Source organism: Fundulus heteroclitus, chromosome 13 (genome assembly GCF_011125445.2).
Source record: "Fundulus heteroclitus isolate FHET01 chromosome 13, MU-UCD_Fhet_4.1, whole genome shotgun sequence".
NCBI lineage: Eukaryota > Metazoa > Chordata > Actinopteri > Cyprinodontiformes > Fundulidae > Fundulus > Fundulus heteroclitus.
Genome location: NC_046373.1, coordinates 23,440,892 through 23,457,291, shown reverse-complemented (window position 1 = coordinate 23,457,291; position 16,400 = coordinate 23,440,892). Strand labels below are relative to the sequence as shown.

At 42.3% G+C, this 16,400-nt stretch overlaps 1 protein-coding gene across 2 annotated transcripts; it reads left to right on the top strand.

The window, feature by feature from the left end:
- Window positions 1-2,101: 2,101 nt before the first annotated feature.
- On the top strand, window positions 2,102-16,153 carry mindy1 (MINDY lysine 48 deubiquitinase 1). 2 transcript variants are annotated; one of them, XM_012879295.3, is made up of 12 exons: window positions 2,102-2,350; window positions 4,564-5,312; window positions 7,471-7,719; window positions 8,031-8,245; window positions 8,628-8,685; window positions 8,998-9,062; window positions 10,454-10,612; window positions 10,737-10,839; window positions 11,938-12,080; window positions 12,191-12,385; window positions 12,464-12,619; window positions 15,377-16,153. In XM_012879295.3, exons 2-12 carry the CDS (start codon window positions 4,994-4,996, stop codon window positions 15,440-15,442), a joined length of 1,728 nt encoding a protein of 575 aa, XP_012734749.2. In that variant the 5' UTR covers window positions 2,102-2,350; window positions 4,564-4,993; the 3' UTR covers window positions 15,443-16,153. The 2 variants fall into 2 exon arrangements, with proteins under 2 accessions (XP_012734749.2, XP_021180530.2); XM_021324855.2 differs by lacking the exon at window positions 2,102-2,350 and adding an exon at window positions 2,369-2,573.
- Window positions 16,154-16,400: the final 247 nt, after the last annotated feature.

Sequence of the window (16,400 nt, the reverse complement as noted above, 5' to 3'; positions counted from 1 at the left end):
TAGCAAGCAATTTTTGCCAAACATCTCAAATTTTGTCAAATATGTTTTGTTTGTTTTTTACTCTTAGGTATAAAGCAGTTTTCTGGAATAAAAGCAAAAGTTTGGTCCTTTGTATCTCCAAACCACCTGACCTTCAGACTACAGAGTAGAATGCAGAAGATGCATTGTAAAGGGAACTAAGGCGCTTCTACAAATTGGGCGTGAAATAGCAAATCATGCAGCTTTCACTACCAGGGTTCAATTCAAAATGTTACATCATACAAAAACAATAATGTCAACAGTATTTTTCTTTAGTTGTTATGAAGGGGAACTGCCTCAAATGGTTCTAAAAACCCTGATAATGTTCCTGTAGTCCAAAATCCCCTAATACTGAGCACATTGTGGACATCAAACAAGAGATTCAGTAAGTAACCAACAGCCGGATGAAGAGATGTGAAAGTTATCATTCATATTTTTATTTTGAAAAGTAAGAAAAGTTGCTTTATTTTTACTGATAAGTCTGATACATCCAATGAAACGCTCATCGTTGCCAGATTGTGCAGGTTTCCGCCCATCTGGGCCTCTTTTGAACACGTTGGGCTGGGAGGAAAAACAGCTTTGGGCAGGTTGGTAAAATTTGTACTCCTTTTATCAAGAATTGGTGGGTTTTTAGAAAATATTCACAGAAAATGCAAAAACCTGGACATCTTAATAAAATATTATGTCCTACATTAACATCTGTTGGTCGTTGAATTTGCAACATAGAGAATCTGTCAAAATCGGCATCATGAATCAGTGACAGTCATCGGTTAATCATGTGCCATTGTGAAATGATATTTGTTAATGTCAGTTGTAAACACCCTAAATGAGGCTAAGAGGTCAACTAAGCTACATTGACGTGTGCTGGCCTGAAGGCCATTACTTGACGTTGAGAGACAGCATCATGCCGAAGAAAGGAAAATAAAACCATCCATGGAAAGGAATGTGAGGTAGATGGGGAGCTACAATATTGTGAATTCCTCTGTCGCAAAGCTTGTTGCAAATATTGTTGCAAAGAAATTAGAGTACAGCTTCACGATTTGAAAGAACATGGTGCCACAGAAAAAAAAACATAGGTCAATTTAAGAGAAAGCAATTGAAATACTACTAAAAGGTAATATAAATTCATTGTTTTTAATGCAATATGTGAGTCCAATTATGTTGTCGATTAACCTTTTGCTGATTATCTAAAAATGTTTCATGTCTGTGCGTGAAAGAGAATTTTTTGATTAATTTACACTTTGTGTGTATGTGTGTGTGTGTGTGTGAGAGAGAGAGAGAGAGACCACATCATTTTCATAGCAAACTGGTTTTATAACTTTTTTGTAGTTACTGTGACAGCAAGATTGAGACAGCTACCTTTTTATATTGTTTCTTCTGTTGCTTGATTTCCTACTTTGTGAAGGGCCTGTCTGCGTAATGTTTCTTTGTTTTATATTAGTGCAATTGGGTTCCTATGGCATGTTTTTTTTTTTTTTTATTGTGTATGCAATAGTTTCATGTTTTTAACATGAGTTTAAAGAGTGGTTGTGATTTTGAGCTGCGTGCATGGTTGTTTGTCCTGGGTGTCTCTGTAATTGACTGGGTAACATGAGCCCATCTCCAGCAAGGCTAAGCAGGTACATATAATGGATACATAGCTATACAATAATTTGCAAATCCAAATTTGCCAATATAAAGTGTGCCTTTGCACTGTCTCAGAAGTTGAAGTTTAGATCTGGGAATGGCATCACACAAGTGCAGCGCTTCAAAATTTAAACTTTCTCAGGAAAAGCAGATCCATGTTTAATACCCAATATTAAACATGTCCAATATGTCTGCCAATTATAAATAGTGAAAGATTTATGAGCAATTCTAATATTTAAACCTGTGGCACATATCTAGAAATATCTATGTTGCATTCCACAATAATGTGAGTTTAACAGTTTTCTGAACAATGTCTTTTTTCTTTTTCTTTTTTTTTTTACAAATTTAGCAGAATACACAGGGGTGTGACGTGATTCGCAGATACGAGCTCCGATTTCCGAGGCGAACCAAAACGCAGCATGAGTTGACAAATGGCTGCTCGTGCTCTCTGGGAAAAGGTACGACCGTTGCGATTCTGAGCGTAAACACATCTCCTCTCATGGTTATCCACCGTTAAGTCCATATTTTATAAACAAAAGTCTTGGCCGGACAAGTTAGACTGACGTTGCAGGCCGTGACGTGTCAGTTATCGATTGGCGCGCTGTGGTGGGCGGAGCTTGTAGGGAGCAGAAATGTAAACAGCTAGCATGCCTGTTTGGCAGCTATGACCAGCGCAGATCATTCAGACGCAGTCGACGTTTGAAAGGTAAGGCTTTTAACACATAGCCCTCCTTTTTAAAAGCGTCAGTTTTACACTTTCCTCTAAATGAGTGTATGCTGTTGCCGTAGCAACGGCTAAGTTAGCTCAGTTAGCCCAGGGAGCTAGCTGGAGGTAAGCTAACGCTGGGAGTTGTGCCAGAAAGCTGCTTAATGATGATGAGGCATCAGCAGGACGGATGTTTGGTGGCTGAGGCAGGTTCCTTTTTAAGGTGAGGCTATTGCTGGCAGGAGTTTGAAAACAAAAACTGTTTCCGAGGGAAGTTTTGGCTGCTAATGTGTGTTTAATGAAGGCGATGCTGAGCAGCGGCGCTTTCTTATCTGACTAAGGAGCGTTCTGGGAAACTTGAGCCGTCGCTTGGATGACTAACGACATGTCATAGCCAGTCTTCAGTTTTAGTTTTTTCTTTTTAAAACCCACAAACATCGGTTACCTTTTCACTTCAAAACGCTAAAAAGCTGACACCACGCCTCAACGTCCCTGTTTTGCTCTGGTAAAACCTTTTTTAAACTCTAAACAAGTCTCTGGTAAATACCACGCAAGGTGTGGCAGGGTCACTAGAAGGCAGATATTTTTCACGGCATTTTCAACAGAGTTGCAGCCATGACAAACGCGCTGCCTGGTGTAAAAGAGCAGTCAGTGAGTTATTAATGATACCAGCATAGGTTAACAATTAGACGTCTGCAGAGGTTCAAAGATTAACAACAAACACCTAACAAGAGGCGTTTGAAGAACGTTCTGCCTTTTTCTTTTTCTTTTTTTTCTTTAGCCAGAGCCGGCCCAATGTCTTATGTGGCCCTGAGCAGAATTTCATCACGGGGCCCCACCTCCAGTTAAACCTATTATTCATCGCGGCCTGACTGACCTCCTGCTTATATTTTGTTCTCAAGCGGCCGCAGAAAAAGAAGAAGAAGAGAGCGCTGGGGGTGAATCAGCAGAGAAGAGGTGTTGCAACCTTGGTGTGGATGGGGTGGGGGGGAGTTCCTTAATTACAGGGCAACGCATTTGCCACCAGGAGGAAAACAAAACTTGCCAAATCCGGTCGGGAGAAGGGCGAAAACATCGTTTCCACCAACAAAAGCCTTCAGAGCCGTTCTCTGATGTTCTTTTAATGAAACAATATTAGGTAGATTGGACAACACGGAAGAAATAGCAGCATCAATGTTAACGCTTGCTTCCTCGATGCGAGTCGCCATTGTTGTCTGAATCAAAACAGTCTCACGTCACGGTCGCTTCTCCACTACGTCACATCTATGAAACTCCAGCCCTGGCTAGGGTCAGGTTAGTGCATTGAGCCCTGTCAGAGAAATCGTCTCTTTGGAAAATGTATCTAATATCAATTCAAGATCCACGGGGGGCTACCCTGGCGCAGTTAGAAATTTTCTACACACTACACCGAGGCGGTGCACCGATTTCCTTGTGAGGGGACAGTCGACTTACAAACAGCCATTGTTTGCATAAGTTAGTTGTTGTTTTTTTGTTTCCAGCTCACACACGAGCAGGAGAAGTCGTCGCATGAGCTTTACGTTTTGACAGCTAACACAACTTCAAAACTATGAGGGTTTTGTACAAATGACGCAATGATCGACCTTCCCTCAGGCAAGCAGGGCGCCTTGGGTGGCTGTAAAGTTTGCCGATCCATCGGATCAGCTTATTTTATGACACCTGCCCCTTTTCTTTGTTGTGGACTTGATAAAGTGTTTGGCCACACATTGAATCAGGTAGCTTGTAGGCATTTGAAAACGGTAGCGGAAAAATATATTAAGACTGTCAGGCAATTTACTTTTGTAGAAGCGAAAACCTGAACCACAATTCAGTCAAGAAATGGAGACAAGTTATATTTTGGTCTCCCTTTATGTTATAATAATAATAATAAATGATGGAAACTCTTCCCCGGTGTGGTCATCAAAAAGCAGTTTTTTTGCAGAGACGGCTCAATAAAGCGAATCAAACATAAACTGCAGGCAGAGATGCGTGATGGTATAATACCTGCTGACAGCATCAACACTATTCTGTGCTGTTCAAATATGAGTCCTCGTGGAAGCGGGGGGGGGGGGGGGGGGGGGTTATTGGTGAATAGACGGATGGCCTGAGAGGTAAGAGCAGAATCTAAACAGAACCGTCACTGATCAGGGCAGAAACGGCCACACAGACGCTGATAGCGACCGCATGGATCACCCTGTCTTATTTTTCATCTTCAGATCGGACCGGGCGGCTGCTGACTGAAGACTGAGCAGATCCCGTGTTCCTCGATCGTCCTGGACCGTAAAGCGAGTGGAGAAACGCTGTTTGGTCTCTCTGCCCGCAGGTTTACCTTCTTCGGCTCGAGAGGAGAGCCTGATCTGCACCTGGAACTGTGTTTATTGAAAGATAAAAAAGGCAGAAAAATGCAGTGCTCTTCTGAAGCCTTCGGTACAATTTGGGCTCACTGACAGAGTTCTTGTGAGTTTCTGAGGCTCGGGCGACCCACAGAGCCTAATCTACAACTTCCAGGCAGCTACCCGACGCCTAAGGATGTGTTGATCCTATGAAGGGCTCTGTGTATTTATTGATTCTTTGAAACCCGTTGCGTAAGGAACCCGACAGCCTGAGTCTTTGTGCAGCTGGTGCGTCCATCGCTTTGGCTGGATCATGGCAGAATCCAGCTCGGCACCAACAGACCTGCTGATTGGATGCGCCAAGGAGGAGGCGGGTCTCAGAGAGACGACCGCGGCTGCCGGCGGGTCCGACCAAGGAGCGAAGGTCCCAAACAGCAACGGCAAGGCCGACAGACCTCCTCCTGCCAGAGAGCCAGAGGAAGACGAAGAGGCCACGCCCACGCCGCCCGAGACGTCGCCAAGCCTGTCTGAAAACGAGACGCTGACCATCGCTACGACGGAGGACGAAACTCTGTCAGTCCAGCTCAGGCAGCTTAAGGCTGAAAGGCGACCAGGGAGAGAAGGAGAGCCAGGTAAGAGGTCACCAAGAAAAATGATTCATCAGCAGATGATGTCCCTCACGTCTCATTAACACACTTCTCTGGACTTTAAGCTTTATTACCGTCTAAGATACTCTAGATACTCTACATGTAAGCATGGGCTGTTGTTGCAAACTTGGTGGCTTATTTTAGTGTTTAGTAGATTGACAATGTGCAATAATAACACACTGCAAAAACAGAACTAGAAATAAGTTCTTAAAATTAGAGTATTTGTCCTTGATTTGAGCAGGTAAATAAGATGATTTGCCAATGGAATAAGATTTTTGCACTTAAAATAGGAACAACTCATCTCCATCGTCTTATTTCAAGTGCAGGATGTCTAATTATCTTATTTTAGGGGTCAAAATACTCATTCCATTGGCGGATAATTGTATTTACTTGCTCAAATCAAGGATAAATACATTAACTTGAAAAACATTTGACTTATTTTTGCAGTGCATTATTGAAAAGTAAAATCACAACCTTGATTTTAATGTGTAGCAACTGAAAGGAATGAATGGGAAATGATGGGAAATCTTTGTTCGAGACATCCAGTTGTTAAAAGTCTATCCCTCAAGTGTAAGCAGATCTCTGCCGTATACTCAACCGGTTTTCTGTATTTTTTTGTTTTACTGCTGAGGTCCAGCTGGTTAAGATTCAGAAAACGGAGACAGAGCCGAGCAGAAAAGCGCTTCAATGAGCCTTTGTTTCTTATCGGATATGAGTGGCTGCAGGCCAATAGGAGAAGCTGAGCCGCAGGGACCAGAACTACTAACTGCGTAAAATTTCAGTTGCGTTACAGCAGTTCACAACACACACCGCCTCAAGGCACTTAAATTAAATCCGGTGGAATCATCCAGACCCATTAAAAGGTTTCCTATCTAAGGAAACCCAGCAGATTGCATCAAGCAATCGACTCGCAGCACTCACTCCTCCTGGACGAGCAAGCAGTGGTCGGTCGCTCACATTGTGTGGATGGCTTTGCAGCAATCCCTCGTACAGAGCATGCATGTAGCGACAGTGGAGAGGAAAACTCTCCCTTTTAACAGGGAGACACCTCCTGCAGAACTGGGCTGAGTGCAAATAGCCGTCTGCCACGAGCGACTAGGAGACTGAGAAGACGGAGCAGAGACCCAGGAGTACTTTCTATGTGAGGGAATTACTGTGGTACCTTTAAATAGGAATAAATAATATTACCATCCAAGAAGCAAAGGTACTGTGCATTTTACATCCCTAGCTTGTTTACATTGACAAAAATGTGTGATTCTACTTGTTTTTCCTTCAGCTTTGAGATTAATTTTTACGACTTTAACTCCAACAAAAATGGCTGCTTAAATATTGCATAGACTTTAATTTGAAGTCAATCAAAATAATAATAAAAGGGTTGTTTTTTTTACTTGATGTCCTTATATGTATCTTATAATCCATAATTACCAGACATTAAGTGTAGAAACATTTTATAAAAAAGCAGCTGTCAAATTCCCTGTTTTTGTTCCTCTTTCCGCAGATTATCTTTCCTGTAGCTACATTTCCAACTGAGATGCGGCATTTAATTCACTAATACTTTTACGGTATAGGGTACAATTACAGTATATTTAAAAAAAAAAAAAAAAAAAAAATGTGATCAAGATCAAACTGTTTCTAATCGTATCATAAACGTAAATGTTAAATAATTTAGATGGATGTCAGGATGAATCCTTAAAAATCAAAAATTACTGGATTAATCCCCATAGAGAAATTCCAATTGGTGACAAAGAAGAAAACAACGCATAAGAGAAAATCTACTTAGACAAACATTAAAATGGGTAAATGGTAAAACTCCTTCCTGTATTTTGTTGTCCTTATAATGACTAAAGCAGAGGTGTCCAAAGTGCGGCCCGGGGGCCATTCGTGGCCCCTGGACTGATTTTTGAGCAGCCTCCAACTGCAAATAATGATTTAGATTAATGCAGATGGAAACTTTTAGATTTAATTGGGACAAAATTATTACAAACAAGTTTTGGATTTCCAGTGATTTCAACATCTCGTTCCTACAGAAAATCAAATTTTAAAGAAACTATTTCAGCCTCATAGTTTGTGTAGGAGGAGGCAAATGTGTATATAGTACGGCTTAAAGCGTAGAATAACGTCTGTCGCCGTTTTCCGGCTCCAGACCTGGACCAGGAGGACAGCTCGGCAGCGATGACGGCAGCGGACTCGGACGATCAGCGCGAGTCCACCGACTCCGCCTCCTTCTCCATTCCCAGTCTGGAGCTTTCGGATGGAGTGGCGACCACGGGGAACTCTCTGGACATCGAGGACGGCTTGTCATCAACCTGCTCTGCTCCGGGGGTGGAGGGCGGCTCCCCCCCGCCTGTCGAGGCGCCCGGCCTGAAGGTGGAGGAGGCGCTGGAAGCAGCAGGTGAGGGAATCGCTCAGAGCTCGACTGTCATGGAGTCTGTGGTGAGAACGGTGCCTGGAGCCTGCAGGCGCTTTGGTTTTCCATTAAGACGTTTTTTTTATGAATATTTTCTCACAGGGAAGACGGCCTCATCAAAGTTGAAACGTTCATGCATCAAAAAGAGTTATTCTAATTTAAAGTATCAAAACAATATATCAAAATTGTATTTCTGATGGCAAAAGCTGGTGTGTTTTTAAGAGTTGCAGAACATGAGCTTGTCTGGTTTTGTCTTAATTCCTGAGCGTAACTGTAGTTTTCCCTCCTGACTGTAGGAGGAGCTGTTGCTGCTGCTGTTGCTGCTGCTGCTGCTCCCCCTCAGGTTGCTGCTGCTGCCGCCGCGGTGGCGGAGGCCGGACCCTCCATGCCAGCATACTACCTGGTGAAGTGGATCACCTGGAAGGAGAAGAAGACTCCCATCATCACTCAGAGCGAGAACGGGCCCTGCCCCCTGCTGGCCATCATGAACACGCTCTTCCTGCGCTGGAAGGTAAATCAAACGACTCTCTGTGGCCGTCAACCACCGTAAGGTTAAACGATAAAAACACGGACTTGATTTGAAGAGAAATGAGGTCAGCGTTGGTATAATTCGGACTTCATAACACATTTTGTTCCTAATAACTAAATCTGGTGTAAATTCCGAACTAATGAGCTGAGGGTTTGTTTTAGTTTGTTATTTTAATTTATTAATTTACTGTCTAATATTTCTTTATGTGCCTCCATACAGTTGTTTTTTTTTAATATTTTGTAGACATGACTGTTCCTAAAGGTCATCTTCCTGAGAATGAACAATAAATATAAAGAATAGTAAAAGCTTTCTGCTTTTATTCATTTATTTATTTTTTAATGGGAAACTCTGTTTTTCTGTGTAGGCGAAGCTTCCTGCTCAGACTGAAGTGGTCACCACCGAGGAGCTGATGGCTCATCTGGGTGAGATCCTCATCAGCTCTCTGTTTTTAGGGTGAAATGTCCACAAAAATCGTACGGTGACAATTTCCCGTGTGACGTTTATGAATAAAGCACATTTAGGGACACCAGGGGCTGAGCGAAGTGCTTTTATAGTCAAGCATCTCAGAGCCTGCAGGTTCTGGCTTTTACCGTTCTTCTGCTTCCACGTTAGTCGTTGCAGCTCACAGAATCTGAGCTGTGGCGGGTCTGGGCTTAGCTGAAAATGTAAAAGCTGGGGACAGAAATGAGTTGGGACCCTGACGTTGCTGACCTGTGTTGTGTTTTATTGTGTAGGAGAGTGCGTTTTATCAGTCACCCCCAGAGAGAAGACGAACGGCATGGAGCTCAACTTCCAGCAGGTACGAACACATGCAGACCCTTAATGCTGTGGCTTTGTCTCCCTGAAGGTCATGCAAAGTTGATTTTCTTCTCATCTAAAACAGAAGAAAAGAAAACATATTCCCAATAAATTTTCCCAGTTTTCACAGATGTAAAAGGGGAAAAGGAAGCAAAACATAAAAGCACAGAGGGCGGGGCTGGCCCTGACCGCCAACATCCATTCTGCTCCCTTTAACATTCACATAGGTTCACTGTAGCGTTTTGTAGACACTCAAACGTTTTATGCATCTTTCCATCATAGATTTATGGTATTTTGGCTAGGGCTGAACAATTAATCGCATTTTCAATATAATCATGATTTTAAAAAAACGCAATTTCCAAATCGCAGAGGTCTGCAATTTTTGGCTATGTAACAATCAGGGAATTAGACGCGTCCTTCAGGTGTCAGTAAAATGTTTGAAGTGGGTTTGCCTCCACATGGAAGGGAAGACAGTTGCAGCAGTGAGATAATCTAATTTTATTACTTGTTTTAGAGTTTATATAATCATACATAGCATTAAGTACAGGTCAATCAGTTTAATACATAGACTTGCTCATTGGTAGCACTTTATGTTCAACAAGGGTTGATGTCCAATTAAATTAAAAGCTGTTCTCTTGAACAATATTCTGATCAATAGAAACAATAAAAGTTCATATTTAAAATAGTCCTTGTTTACAAACATCTTTATTTAGAGGCCATTTTTGTTGCTTGTGGTTAATACAGAGAAAAGTCAAAATTGCAATTTTGGTTGAAATATATTGTAGGCAGAACACGATAATTACTGCTCTGAGTTTAGATACTGTTGGTCTTTTAGCAACTAATCTGCACGGCGAGGAAACAAATTGGTTTGTTGTTTGTGTATATATATTTATAAAAATTGCATTGAATCGCAATATTAAGATAAAAAAAATCACAATTAGATTATTTTCCAAAATCGTTCAGGCCTAGTTTTGGCCCATTCCTGCTGTTAGAACGGGCTTAACGGAGTCGGGTTCATAGGTCGCCTCTCTCACACGCTCTTTTCCCGCTCCGCTCACAAATGTCCGAGGATGTGGAGATCAGGACTCTGTGACTCCAAAACATGGACCTTGGTGTCTTTAAGCCATTCGGCTGTATTTTCAGGGTCATTGTCCATTTGGAAGAGCTTTTAGTATCAAATCTCTGATATTCTGAGTTGTTTCCACACAATGTTCTTTCCTCCTGATGCCATTTATTTTGTGACGTGCACCAGTCCCTCCTGCAGCAGAACCCCCACCAGTTAGCTTCTCAGTTTCATACACTCTTGATCAGTGATTGGCTTTAATTGTTTTTTTTTTTTTTTAACCTGCAGCAATAATTGTGATGAACTGACCGGCAGCTTTGTGTCTGCAGAACATGAGCGACGCCATGGCGGTGCTGCCCAAGCTGTCCACGGGCCTGGACGTTAACGTTCGCTTCACGGGAGTCACGGACTTCGAGTACACGCCGGAGTGCATCGTGTTCGACCTGCTCAACATCCCGCTGTACCACGGCTGGCTGGTGGACCCGCAGGTAGCCAGAGGCTCGCCCGCTCATCGTGTGACGTGTCCGGGCAAAAAATGAAAGCTGAACGCTGCTCCTGGATCGGTTTGGCTAAACGAAGCGTGCTGCGACTATCTGCTTTATGTGCGTTTAGAGCCCAGAGATGGCGGCCGCTGTGGGGAAGCTGAGTTACAACCAGCTGGTGGAGAAAATCATCGACTGCAAGCACTCGGCGGACAGCTGCAGAGTCGGCGAAGGTAAATTATCTGCAGAAATGAAGCTTACAGTAAACGCACACGTGCCCGAGGAGGCAGGTAGGGCTTAACGTGACCCAATCCGAGACCTTCGCTGGGCTGCAAGCCGACCAAATTGTAGATGGAGGAAAGTAACACGTTTCTCTCAAAAGACGTAAACCAGGGGTGTCAAACATACGGCCCGCGGGCCAGATCCGGCCCACAGAACAATTTAGTCCGGCCCTGTGGCTAAATGCATTATCAGGTATTTAAAAAAAAAAATTGCAATGGGGCAATAAGAATTGTTGTCTTAATGCCAAAAAGAGCTCATCAGATTTGACTTTCACAAGTGGAGCAGTACTGCTTTTGCCATAGTGTTCCGCTTGATTTATTAATGTTATTAGTTTTATTATGATTCATGCGGGGAATATCTCAAATGATATGGACACTACAATGGGAAAGTAGGAGAGGAAAGGAAGAACAAGAAGAAAAAAAGAAAAGGTGAAAGAAAGAGGAGATAAAAGGATGAGAATGATAAAACAATTATTGAAAAAAAACATGTACTCCGTTTAATTGAAAATCTGCAGTTCCTATATTGTCCACGAGGGGCGCTGTGTTTTAATTAGCAGATTAAGCTTCAGGTGTGGATAAATTTAAATCATTTCTTAATTTTTATCTGTTTGATGTATTTTGTCATGCAGGACAGTGTTTTTAAGTTCCAAAAAATGTGAATAAATGTTTTTCAACATTGTATAATCACTGTGATCAGTTCTTATGCATAATACACAAGTAAATGTTTAACTGAGTAAAAGTATTGTTGAAATTGCACATACTTTTTTTTTTTTTTTTTAAAACTGAGGTTATTCATAATGTGTAAAAGTGAAATTAATTTAATATAAAAATCAACAACAAGTTCACTTTTATTAGTTCTATTTAATCTTGCAATGAGTTTACTCGTGTGGCCCTCTCGAGATCAGATAAGGCTGTATGCGGCCCCTCAACCAAAATGAGTTTGACACCCCTGACGTAAACTAACCAGCACATGGCTCTTTGCGCTTGATCCAGGTTTGATCTAAACGGTAGTCCTGTGTGCACGCTTGTCTGTGCTCCTCTGACCCGTAGGTCTGGTGGCGGAGCAGTTCCTGGAGTCCACGGCCACTCAGCTTTCATACCACGGTCTGTGTGAGCTCAACACCACGGCCAAAGAAGGCGAGATCTCCGTCTTCTTCCGGAACAACCACTTCAGCACCATGATCAAACACAAGGCGAGGAAGAAAAAAGAAATAAAAAATAAACCCCGTCCTGCAGTACCGCCGTACGCCACCAGGTGGAGACGCACGCGTGTGAAGTAAACGGCTTCTCTGTCCTCTTCCAGGGTCACCTGTACCTTCTGGTGACAGACCAGGGCTTCCTGCAGGAGGAGGGCATGGTCTGGGAGTCTCTCCACAACGTCGAAGGAGACGGAAACTTCTGCGACTCCAGCTTCAGGCTGTGCCATCCTCCCGAGAGATCTCCGGCCGCCTCCCTCCTGGCGCCCGGCAGCCAGGAGCAGCAGCGGCAGATCGACCAGGTTAGGGAGTCCCGTCGACACACACACAGCTGACAGGAACGTTGCTGCTTTATCTTTCCCCGTTTTACGTTCTTCCAGGACTACCTGGTGGCGGTGTCCTTGCAGCAGCAGCAGGAAGGCGCCCCTGGACCTCTCAGTGACCTGGAACTGGCCCGGCAGCTCCAGGAGGAGGAGTACCAGCAGCAGCAGCAGCAGCAGCAGCAGCAGGCGGGACCGGCGCAGACGCCACGGCAGGTAACAGCCGGTCTGACTCTTACCACCACACGCCTCGCTGGTTAATATCACTCATTATTCAAGAATTGAGTTGAAAAAAAAAAAAAAATTGGGGTTCATCTCTAATCCGCTGTGTTAAAATTATGCATATGTAAATAAATACTTATTAAAAAAAAAAGGCCCTTAGAGCGTCATGCATAGTTCAGTCAGTTTCTTGGTAAAGTTGGAGTTACTTTAAATAAGTTGGTTTTCAGACGTTACAATGCTGCACTATAACTGCAATAACTTGTGCAATAACTAATGTGCAATTACTATTTAATAACCTGTGCAATAATCCTGTTAAATAAGTAACTTCAGCTGTTATAGTTATCTCACTACCTCACTGTTGTTCTTTACCTGGTACCACTTTAATGTACAACGTCGATCCATATGTGTATAAGTCACCTTTTTAAATGCACATAAGTCATCTTAAATCTCTTCTTTATTTCTTTTTTTTTTTTCTCTCTCTCTCGATCCACAGTATATATGTGGACACACTGTATATACCTCATGCACCTTTTCCTCCTTTGGGCACCTTCTTTTGATTATTGAGCCGATCTGACACGTGAATTTCTCCACTGTGAGATCATTAAAGTCTATCTTATCTTAGTATACTATAGGAAATTTGTTTACAGTTTTTTGGGGTTTTTTTTTATTTTTTTATTTAAGATCAACAGTTTTTATTATTTTACCAAGAGTATTTTTATGTTTAGGTTCAATGCATTTTCTTAAATTGGACATTTGATTTTCATAGCAAATGGCATCAAAGTGATGTTGTTTGCAACCTATTGCAAACAACATCACTGTAGCAAAATTAAGATTTGTAAAGTGCCTTGAGATGACATGTTTCATGATTTGGCGCTATATAAATAAAATTGAATTGAATTGAATTAAGATACTTAATTTTGCTACAGTAAAATATTCTATACACCATTAGTTTCTTTCTTTCTGGAAAAACTATGCATATATTGCAGAACTAAATGCATCCTAAAGCTAGCAATTTTAAATTACCTTTACATTTAGAAACATTAAGTCTTAAGTTTTAAGAGCTAAAGCTGAAGGTGTCCAGAGCCACAGGCTGCAGACCCCTGCTCTAAGGGAAGGGCCGTATAATAATTGAATATCAATATATCGCAATATAATGTAATTCAACAACAGTGATATGACATTTACGTTAGCTCAGTTCAGAATATGATTATATCATGTCACTAGTGATGGGTCCGGCAACACCGATGCGTCGGCGCATGTGTCGGTCTCATAGAGCGAAACCCGTGTCGATGTGTGTATTGCTACGGAAAAGTCACGTGACCAATACAGCACCTGTTTCGAACTGACTGACGCGCCAAACTGTTTCTGTTCCCTCGAAGCTGCACGCGTGTGCGTTCGCGCACAGCAGAGCTATGCTGCGCAGTAAATAAAATCCAAGCTGAACTGTAAACAAAATAACGGTTAATAATGGTTAATTTTTAACCATTTTGCAACTCTGGTGTGATGGTGTTGTACCACAGTCTCACTCTGTGAGCGCCAGGTGCTGATCGGAGCGCACCACTGATGGATGGGTTCTGCAACGCTTTTTTGGTTGGGCGGGTTGCGCTGTGCGTCTTTGTTCTGAGCGTCGTTTCAGAAAAAAACGGCTGATCTACACTGAGTAGAAAGCTGCTTCTCTGAGTAGTTTTTCCTCCCTTTGTCATACTCAGCATGTCCGATTTCAGAACATATGATATCAGTCAGGTAACTAAACACAGCACCCGATCAACCATTTGTAAAAAAAAATAAAAAAAGCCAGTCCACAAGCATCCTCCTTCACATTATTTATTGACTGTATCTAAAAAAAATCAAATATATGTTTAATTCAAATGAAAATATAAAATAATACAATGCAACATACAATGATTTAAATTGTATTGTGTATACTTGGTCATCAAATCAGTGTCAGTTAACTCTGTCAACCAGGTTGCCTGTAGTGATTTTTAAGGTCCAGCAGGTGTCAGTATTCAGTGACACAGTATCGGCACAGTATCGGCACAGAGTTGCAATGTGTCGAAACGTTTCATGACGCCTCATCGACCCATCACTACATGTCACTGATTTCATGCAGTTTTATTTTTTAAGCAAATATTTGTAAAATGTTATATTGGAGGAGTTTTATAAACATGGCAAAGTACGTTTGTACAGGCGTCTGTTCCTGCCCTCCTGAGGCTTTAATTCTGTTTATATCGATGTTGTAATTATAGTGTATCGACCGAAATGAAGAAATCTATCGTGCTCTAAGTTTTGGCCGTATCGTCCAGCCCTATCTAAAGAGGATCTTTCATTTTTACAAATGTTCATCTGCTTTTGTATGTCTGGATACAGCTGGATGTCTGTCACCCAACACCCACATGTTGCACATCAACATTTACAGCAGCTATAGGATTACAAAGCTTATTTTTTTCTTTTTTTTTAAGGTTTTTTAAGGTTGTTTTTTTTAGTCCGCAAATGTGGACTAAACTTTATCTGGATGAATTGATTCACTTCTTGAATTTAGGTTATTCATGTCTTAGCTTGGCAAAGTAATAGAAAATAAACACAAAACATAATAACATTTAGTAACTTCTTTATTTTAATTTTGTTTTATACTTGTCGTTTTTTTTTTGTTTTGTTTTTTTTGTTTCTTTTTTCTCCTCGCACCAACTCCTGGATTTGGTTCACTTCACAAACTGTGGCTGTGTTTGTTCCGTCGTCTTTTGTCGTCTCCAGGTCAGAGCTCAGGGGTCGCAGCAGCCCAGAAGAAGAGAGAAGGACTCGGACTGTGCCATCCTGTAACCGCCTTCCACTTCAGCGCCTCGGGACCTCTCGGGAGTCTCGCGTGTCACCCGCTCGCACACAGAGACGCACGCTGAGGCAGCTCCATGCCAAACCCGGCTGCTTTCGTCCCGCAGGCCCGCGTCCGACGCGGCGGCCCGCCGGAAGACGCGGGTCCGGCTGAGGAAGGAACCGGCCTCCCTGAAGGGGGCTCACGGCAGCGGCCGAGGTCTTTTACGCATAAACTCTCTAACCGCTGCTCTTAAGGTCGGTTTTTAATCAATTTAATAAAGAAAAAGGAAACTTACCGTTGCCAATACCTAAAACTCAGCCAGATATTCAGTCCTTTCAGGTTTTATTATTTGAGCACTTTAAAACGAAGGAAGACGCTTACAGAAGCCACTGTGGATGTTTTTTTTTATTTCGACACGTTTTCTGACATGTTAGAGCCCAGCCATTTGTTCTGCCGCCTATTAATAGATTCCTGATCTGATGCGGCGTGAGAACGCTGCCTTGCACCAGTACTCAGCGCAGCTTGAACTTTTTTTTACATTTGGTCCTTTTTAGAACCAGACGCTTCTAACTGGGATTTTACGTGACGAGCAAACAGGAGAGATCGGAAGCAGAAATCTGAAAGCGTCAGTGAACCAAACCGATGATGCTGTAGCGTAAAAGCGACTCCATGGTCGCTCTGTGGAGCGTCACCCTCATCTCTACGTCTATCTGGGCACAGACCCATGGCCAAATCTAAAAAAAGATCAAGGCGTGTGAATATTTCTGCAAGGCACAAGGTATTAATAGTTCCCTCCGCAGGAATAATCGATTCCCTTCAGGATGAAATCGACGTTTTTTTATAAATGTTGATGTCTATACTTGCCAAAGAAAGGGTGAATGTTGGACCTCGTTAATTTTTTTTATTTTATTTTTTTTCTTCTACCTGAAGAATGTAAAATACCTCTGGTGTTCAGAAATGCTCACT

Excerpts from the sequence above, each read along its gene's own strand:
- mindy1 (XM_012879295.3), top strand. The coding sequence starts at position 4,994 with ATGGCAGAATCCAGCTCGGCACCAACAGACCTGCTGATTGGATGCGCC. Across the intron at positions 8,686-8,997 it reads GGAGCTGATGGCTCATCTGG|GAGAGTGCGTTTTATCAGTC; the intron begins GTGAGATCCTCA and ends TTTATTGTGTAG. Across the intron at positions 12,081-12,190 it reads GCACCATGATCAAACACAAG|GGTCACCTGTACCTTCTGGT; the intron begins GCGAGGAAGAAA and ends GTCCTCTTCCAG.